At 48.0% G+C, this 8,634-nt stretch overlaps 1 protein-coding gene across 5 annotated transcripts in view; it reads right to left on the reverse strand.

Annotated features, from left to right (window-relative positions):
* Positions 1–7,880, reverse strand: part of Zwint (ZW10 interacting kinetochore protein) — a 27,234-nt gene extending 19,354 nt beyond the window's left edge. The window contains exons 1-8 of one of the 5 annotated variants that reach the window (XM_029561528.1): positions 7,785–7,880; positions 7,068–7,160; positions 6,763–6,889; positions 6,446–6,612; positions 6,248–6,304; positions 5,968–6,110; positions 5,774–5,890; positions 5,329–5,373 (exon numbers count right to left, since the gene is read on the reverse strand). In XM_029561528.1, the coding sequence (XP_029417388.1) occupies positions 5,776–5,890; positions 5,968–6,110; positions 6,248–6,304; positions 6,446–6,612; positions 6,763–6,889; positions 7,068–7,160; positions 7,785–7,820 (738 nt within the window). In that variant the 5' untranslated portion in view covers positions 7,821–7,880 and the 3' untranslated portion in view covers positions 5,329–5,373; positions 5,774–5,775. Of the gene's footprint in view, positions 1–5,284; positions 5,374–5,773; positions 5,891–5,967; positions 6,111–6,247; positions 6,305–6,445; positions 6,613–6,762; positions 6,890–7,067; positions 7,161–7,618; positions 7,747–7,784 lie in introns of those variants that run through there. The other 4 variants (XM_017797123.2, XM_017797122.2, XM_017797124.2 and 1 more) reach the window with 4 other exon arrangements.
* Positions 7,881–8,634: the final 754 nt, after the last annotated feature.

Genomic DNA, 8,634 nt, shown 5'->3' on the forward strand with positions numbered 1-8,634 from the left:
ATGAAAATTTGACAAAGGGGCATTAAGAAAACGTGTTCAGCAAATGGTGCTGGCAAAACGGATCGCCACCTGTAGAAGAATGAAACTAAACCCGTCTTTCACCCTGCACAAAAGTCAATTCCAAATGGACCCAAGACCTCAATGTAAAGCCTGACTCTCTGAAACTGTTAGAAGAAAAATTTGGGAAAAACCTACAAGATTATATGTGTAGGAAAGCATTTTCTAAACTGGACATCAATTGCTCAGGAAACAAGGGCATGAATTAACAAATGGGACCTCATTAAACTAAAAACCTTCTGTAAATCAAAGGAGGCAACCAGAGAAGCAAACAGAAATCCCAAAGAATGGGAGAAAATCTTCACCAGCGACACATCTGACAGAGGTTTAATATCCAGAATATATAACGATCTCTAAAAAAAGAGAACTGAGACAAAAAGAAACGCAGCTAAAAGATGAGCTAAGGAGTCAAACAGAGAGTTCTCAAAAGAAGAAGTAAAGATGGCTATGAAACATCTTAAAAGATGTTCAACATCACTAATAATTAGGGAAATACAAACTAAAATTACTTCAAGATTTCATCTTATCCCAGCCAGACTGGCTAAGATCAAGAGAACAAATGATACCAAATGTGCGAGAAGATGTGCGGAAAGGGGAACACTGCAAACTGGTTCAACCCCCATGGAAAACAGTGTGGCAATCCACTGCTGGTGGGGCTGCAAATTGGTTCAACCCCTATGGAAAGCAGTGTGGAGAACTCTTAAAAAACTACAAATGAACCTACCATTTGACCCAGTTATACCACTCCATGGCATATACCCAAAGAACTCATCCTATTGCAGAGACACTTGTACATCCAAGTTTGTTGCTGCTCTTTTCACAATAGCTAAGAGATGGAAGCAACCTAAGTGTCCCTCAATTGACGAGTGGGTAATGAAAATGTGGTTCATTTATACGATGGAGTTTTACTCAGCAGTAAAGAAAGATGAAATCATGAAATTTGCAGGTAAATGGATGGAACTAGAAACTGAAAGAGAAGAACAGTAGGAAACAGGTGTTAATAAGGGAGATATGGATAAAAATTGGGTTAGTTTAAGGGAGGGGGAGGGAAGGGTATACAAGGAACCTAGGGGATAAAGGGAAGTCTTTTATGGAGATGTGGTAGCATACACAATCCCAGCAGACAAGAGTCTGAAGGACAACAGCACGTTCAAGACTGTGATTCCCGAAACCAGTTTTTAAAACTGTTACTTACTGATTCAAGTAGAATGTATGCACTTCAAAAATAAAATTGGAAAAGGCTTCAAGACAAACATAAAAGATGTTGATTCTAGAATATTTGCATTATTCAACGTTTGAAGCACAAAGTGTCTCAATGAAGCGTCTTTGTTAGTTAAGAGGTCCCAAACACTACGTTTCTTAGAGCCAAACAGTCTAAGTGGCAAATGGGTAACTCAAAGACTGGACAGGAATAATGATTAAATCACCTATTCAACTGCACACTCCACTAGTATTTCAAGACTTATGCATAAAAAGACACACACAGGCACAGAAGAGACATTTAATACAAGTTACATATATTTTATAAGGTAGGGAAAAGATGTATTAATCCCAGGAAAGCTCTAAAATGGGAGAAAACAAACACCATGAGAAACTAGGTTTTGCATACTTCTAATGCATGGTATTATACCCAATAATTTGATTACTGTTAGGCTTCTCTTTAATTCCTTTTTGGAAAAACAAATCCATAAAAATAATAATGCCTCAATAAAGTGTATAAGCTTATTTTTACACAAATATGTACTAGCTACACCAGGAATTGAAAAGGCATTTGTTTTTACAAAAAAAAAAAAAAAAAAAAGTTCATCTATTGCGTATTTTAAATTATATCAATATTACAAAACTAACCAAAAGAAAGGTAAGAACACACACAATAAAAAAAATAGAAAGGGCATATTAAAAGCCAAATCTTAAGCTGGGCGTGACCCACACCTTGAGTCACAGAGGCAGGTAGATCTCTCTGAGGTTAAGGCCAGCCTGGTCTACACAGAGTTCCAGGCCAGCTTGGGTTAGTGAGGCCCTCTCAAAAACAAAAAGCTTGAAGGGTTTTGTCCTTTTGTGGAGGTGAGGACCACGTGGGGAGCCTTGTGCATAGTAGGCAAGCGCCCTACCATCGGCTACCTCTGTCTACTACCTGCATTATCAGCGGCAAAACAGAAATAAAGCCTCATGAGAAACTATTAAGAGAGAAATCCATGGACAAAAATGAAAACTGGACTGCATACAAAGAATATTAAGAATACAGACTATTTATTTATATTCCATGTGTAGGAGTGTTTTGCCTGCATGTAAGTGTACCTGTGTGTGCAATGCCAGAGGAAGCCAGGAGAGGGCGTTGGATCCCCTGGAACTGGAATTACAGATTGTTGTTAGACCCCATGTGGTGGTGGGAACTGATTCTGGGTCCTCTGCAAGAGCAGCCAGTGCTCTTAATCACTGAGCCATCTCTCTAGACCCCCAAAATAGAGAATAAAATGTTTATGTAGTTGCACCGGTAATACCCATTAGCCACTGGCAGGAAACAAACCTTCTCAATTTTACATGAATCACAAAGTATCCCCAAAAATAGTTTGGGAAAAGTAGATAGCTCAAAGATTGTTGAAGCATAAATAACTAAATAGAAGCATGCACCAAAGGGCAGCCAAGTTGTAACTACTAGCCAATAAAAATGACAGCATTTCTATGCATGTCGTTCTAAGGTAAAAAAAACTAACACAATTTGAAAAGGATGATTGATAACAGATTAGCCACACGCAATTAAAATGACATTAAAGGGAACGAGAATACGACCGATAAGTAACAATACAAAAGTTTTATACATGAAGCTCAAACAGTGGTTATCTAATTGAAGTGTTGGAAGAAGATCAAAGAACACTCCTGAAACGTCTCTAGGACGGTTGACAGACAAGCCCATGCTGGAAAACCCAACTAACGGCAAGTGAGAAAAGACCCCAACGATTCAAAACACATAAAACCACTGAGCAGACACAGAGGAGTTTGTCAGCAGCCAGTGGGACCTAGAACACACGGCTGTCTAGAGCTCTGCGGTAAGTAAGGTGACCGTGTGCCTTACTGTACACTGAAGTGCTGGGGGAGTACATGAAGTAACAAATGATATCATTTCACAATACACGCATATACCAAAATATGCTGCATACCACAAATCTACATATTTTTCAATGTTACCTTACCAAAGCTGGAAGACAAGAAAAAAGATGAAGAGAAAGTGCTAAAATTGGTGGCTGCCCCATCAGTAACAAGACCCAGTCAACTGTACAAAAATTTTGAATTAAATCAAAGTTCTCATTTATAAATTATTTTCTAGATAATGAAGGCACTTTCAAGAATGAGGAAAAAAAATATTTTCATACTATGAAGTCTTTGGACTCTTAACGGAAATTATGACACGTTTATTTCTGATAAAATCATTTCACAGGATAGCAAGAAAATATAAAAATAAGGTAGGTAAACTGGTAAATACATACGTGGATTCAAATAAAGCATTAAATCAATAAAATATTGATCACAATTTTAATATGTAAGAACATAAACAGGCCAGATGTAACATGTGAACAAGACACCTTAGTCAGGGCTGGGCCGATCCATCAACTGTAAACCATTCCAGGGTTCCTGTTTAAGAAAAGGATCAGTACTTCCCACAATCAGTAAGACTAAGCTAATAAAAGCTGACCTGGCAGAGAAGAGGAGCTGAGAGGAGAGAGGGAACGACAGAACAGTAAATAAAACTAGGGAAAAAAGGAAAAAAACAAAAGAAATTACAATTTAAAATGAAAGAAATACAAAACTCGCCCTATTTTTTGAAGTGCTAGGAATTATGAAATCTTAAAGACAAATTTTACCTGCATGTGTGTAAGTGCATCCGTGTCCTACAATGCCTGTGGAGGTCACAAAAGGGTGTTGGAGACTCTGGAACTGGAGTTACAGATGGGTGTTGGCTGCCATGTGGGTGCTAGGAACTGAACCCAGGTCCTCTGCAAGAGCAGCCAGTGCTCTTAAGCCATGACCCGTCTCTCCAGCCCCTTAAACCCAATTTTTAAGTAACCTTTAAAATGCTGCATACACATGATAGCAAGGATAAAGGAGGCTGGAACTCCAGGCGGAACAAGGAGTGGGCAAGGTTGTTAGAGCTCAAATATTATATTTCAAGACTTAAAGCATCAGTGCAGTGACGAAGAGGGCAACTCACAGCAGTGAAGGAGCATGGAAGGACACGCAAGTGAACACGTGTGTGCTTACAATTACCAGCAAACTGCACAGAGCTATGAAGAACACCAGGCAAAGTAACAATTCGCGTTGGGACCCAAACACGCTTCTCCCAGAAAGCAACACTAAGACTACAAAAGTTAAGTGCATAAAAGACATACGTGGAAAAAACAGCAAACAATCTAATGGAAAAACAACATTACACACAATTCTAAACATTCTTTCCAAACTGTTAAAGACTATTAAGGGTGCAATTGTTTTCCATGCCAATTAAAATATTACACAGAAGATTCTCTGACAAAATTAAAACAAACTTAGGAACATTTATCTTGTCACAGACACAACCGAAAATCTTATTTTTCAAAATAGCTCATGGAGCAAAGAAACAATTACAGAGAAACAGAAAATACCATGAATCAAATATTTATTAAAATACTTAGAAGTCAAGAAATATAGAGCCTTACATATTTGACAAAATGAAGATTCCAAAATAGAGACTACAATCTGATAAAAATAAGAATTTACAAAAATACTACTTCTCCACCTAAATGCAAAGGGTAGGAAATGACCGAGCTATCAAGAGATGTCCAGAACACAGGTCACAATGGCAGAGTACAAAATCCAATCTTTGAGCTTAACAAGATGAATGAACAAGGGTGACCAAAGTATTAAATAATGCACAAATATATACCAGGGATCTAACCCTAGTCCACCTTAAATCAGGGGTAGAAGGGCCGCTGGTATAGCCCTGAAGTTACAGCAAGCCCCCTAGCACAAAGCACTCAGCAAACATTTCCATCAGTAAAGATCACTCCACACCTATCACTGGAACACAGCATCTGTTCCTTGAACTGAGCTGCACAGATTTGCCTCCTATGAATCTGGGGAACTGGCAAGGACCAGACTAGCTGCACCCTCCCTGTCCACACCAATCTCAGCTCTTGTGATGTTCTTTTCTTTTAGTGACCACAGTTCTTCCCACCAGTACATGACCACAAGCAAGTAACAAAGATAACTTTTAATTGAGGACTCCAGAGATTACCCCACCTGAATCCCAGTCAGGGTGTAGCCGTACTCAAGAGTTCAGTCATCCTGGGGAAGAAAAACAGAGGTCAGCCACGGAGGTCAGGCTTGAGGATGCATCAGTGCTAAGGGCCGATCCTAAGGCAACCTCCTCCTCACTCCCCAAGCCCTCAGGCACAGCTCAGAGAAGAGGCTCTCCTTCCCACCTGCAGTCAAGGACACCAACTGAGCTGGTTCTAACCTGGGAGAGGATCCCTCTCCACACTCCTGACCCAGAAGTCAGGCCTGGGAGGGTGTGGGTCTTCTGCCTTGGAGAAGTACAGCCTGGGCAGTGTCAGTCAGACCAAGCTCCCAGCTCCTCCCTGCCGCCCAGAGCCTCAATGCTAACACACTTAGAAGGCCACCCGGCTGTCCTCCACACACCTGTGGTCTGCTCCACTCCTGGCCCTGGTCCACCGGCAGGCCTTACCTTCAGCGAGACACAGGAGAAAGGGCAGTTTCTGCAGTGGCTCTGTCCTCAGCCTTGGCCTCAAGGACCAGTGGCTTCCCGTGCAGCGTGCACAGCAGCTGGAGGTAGATCTGGTTCCTGGAAGGGGAAGGGGCTATGAAGCGCTAGAGTAGCAGGGAGCCGGCATGGGTCCTCTGCCCAGGACTCAGCCTCACCTATTCAGCCTCTGCTGCTCCCGCTTTGTTTGCTGTGCCAAGGGTTCAAGCTCCTGATACAGCCGGTCAAGCTGCTCCTCTGACACTTTCTGACGTTTCTTGAGCTCTGCAGAGGCCTGTGCCAGCCTGCGTAGATGGTTCTCCTACAGAAGGAAGGGAGCGGATGTGCCCACCCAGTACAGACGTCTAGACGATCCTCCCAGCCCCTCCAGCTCAGTGTGGCTGGGACTGACAGAAGCCGAACCCAACAACTTCCAGAAGATTAAGAGGGCAAACCCACCTGCTGCAGCTGCCACTGCTGTTGAGCCGCTCGGAGTTTCTCCTCGGCTACTTGCTTCTGCAGGTCACAAGGGGAGGGGGAGAGGGAGAGAATGGCTGCGGTAGCAGGTTGGGGGTTTGTACTTGGCAAGTAGTCCGCCCAGCTGCCCCTTTCCCTCCGCCCCTCTGCGCCACCTTGTCTCAAGCCTCCTCCACGCACCTTGGCCTGCAGCTGCTGCCAGGCCTCTCGGAGCTCGGCGGCCTTCCTCCGGACCTCCTCCAGCTGGGGCAGGGCCTGGGTCAGCTCGCTCCGTATGGCCTCCACGTGCTCCTGGTATGACGTCTTCAGCTCCTTCCATTGCTCCTTGGCTGCCAGCGCCTTCTGTCCTACAGTGGGCCATGGGAGCAGGCGGGGTGGGGCTGGGCCGAGCAAGGCCGGCCCAACCATGCTCCCGAAGCTGCGCCCAGGCTTCCCAGTCCCCAGCACCCTCGCCCTCCCCTCCCATTCTCCTGCCCTACCCATCTCAGCCCACTCACTGCTGGAGTCCTCTGAAGCCAAGGGGCCCAGGCCCTGGGCAGCATCTTCCTGGGCCAGGAAACTCTGCAGGAAGTCCACCACCTGCAGCTGGCTGCACAGCAGCTTGTCCTTCTTCCGGGAATTCTGCTGAAGGAAGCAGACCACCCTGACCTCCCGCCCAGGGGCTGGGGTGCTTAGCTCCCTGCGACCAGATGCTGCATAGGAGCCAACAGGGACTCCCAGGGAGACCTCGGGCTCCAACAAGCTCCCCAGCACGGTGCTACCCCCCTGCACCACCCTCGGGCACCTACCGCCCAGCACCCACCCTCTCGAACTCCGCCAGGATGCGGGCCGGCAGCTCCATCTCCTCCTGCAGGCCTGTGGGCTCCAGGATGTCTGCCACCTCGGCCAGGACCCTGGGGGGGGAGGGGCTGTGGTTGCCTGGTGCACTAGCTCAGGGGCCGTGTGCACGTGCACACACCTGGAGCACACCCCAGTGCTCCAGTGTCTCACGTGGGCCGAGGTTGCAACCGGGACCTGATGGCAACCGGCACCCGAGGGCAGGAAGTTGCAGGGCCGCCCCGGCCTAATTCAGAGCCCGGGGGCCCGGCCAGACTGGCAGTCCTCAGAGTCGGACAGGGGGTAGAACACAGCACTGAAAAAGGGTTGTGAACTGGGCAGCTGACGGACGAGCCTTCCACGGGCACGCCCGCGAGTCAAGTGGACCATGCCGGCCTCTCAGAGGGGCATTGCGGGGGCGGGGTGGCAGTCCTTCACAGCCCGCCAGGCTGCACCCCGGGAAGGGGACACAGCCCTCAGGGGAGCAGTGCTGGAACAAGGGGACACAGTCCCTCACAGGTGCAGCGCTGGCATTACCTGACACAATCCCTCAGAGGCGCAGTGCTGGAACGAGGGGACACAGTCCCTCAGGGGCTACAATCCGGGGAGAGGGTGACACAGTACCCGAGAGGTGCAGTGCTGGCCTTGGCTGACACGGTCCCTCGGGCCGCAGTGCTGGCCTGGCTGACACGGTCCCTCAGGTCTCGGCCTCCGCGTCCCCCGTCCCCGCCGCGTCCATCCCGAGCTCGGCCGCCCTGAGTGCGTTCGGATTCCGGACTGCGCGCCAAGGCGGGGATTGGCTGTGGGGCGAGGGGCGGGACTTCCTGAAGTGTCCGCTACGCTCATTGGCGGGGCCCCATCCCGTCCCGAGTTGACGCAGGCGCAGAGGTGTCTGGGCGCTGGCGCGGCTTGAGACCTGCGCCTGCGCAGTGGGGGCTCTGAGCGCAGCAGGCCGGAAGTGGAGCGAGGTTGCGGCGGCTGCGGCCAGTGGGCGGTCCCTGGGCTGAGGAAGCCAAGTTCGGGTTCTCAGCCCAGAAGGTCCCCAGCAGTGTTTAGCGTGTTGCTCCTGCAGTTAGGAAGCTGGGTGTCCTCCACGGCGCTGAGAGTTATGAAGAGCGGTGATTTGAGGTCAAAACGTCCGCTTTGGAAGAATTTCATCAGGTGATCTAGGTAGCCAGGAGATGCTCGTGGGGACAACGAGGAGCACGCCTCGGCCTGGGCAGTCGTCCCAGGGAGAAGATGGAGGGCCTGGACAGTCATTCCAGGGAGAAGATGGAGGACCATGATCTGGGCCTGGACAGTCATCCCAGGGAGAAGATGGAGGACCACACCTGGGCCTGGACAGTCATCCCTGGGAAAAGATGGAGGGCCTGGACAGTCATCCCAGGCAGAAGATGGAGGACCACGCCTGGGCCTGGACAGTCTGCCTAGCAGGACTGTTCTCAGATGTCATCTGAATGGCCTGCAGAGCCCAGCGAATGTCCTAGGTGGATAAAATAGAGCTGAAATTCCCGGAGGTAAAGTCAGTCAGGAGAATGGAGGAGGGTAAAAGT

This window comes from Nannospalax galili, unplaced genomic scaffold, assembly GCF_000622305.1.
Source record: "Nannospalax galili isolate Female #2095 unplaced genomic scaffold, S.galili_v1.0 scaffold534, whole genome shotgun sequence".
Lineage (NCBI taxonomy): Eukaryota > Metazoa > Chordata > Mammalia > Rodentia > Spalacidae > Nannospalax > Nannospalax galili.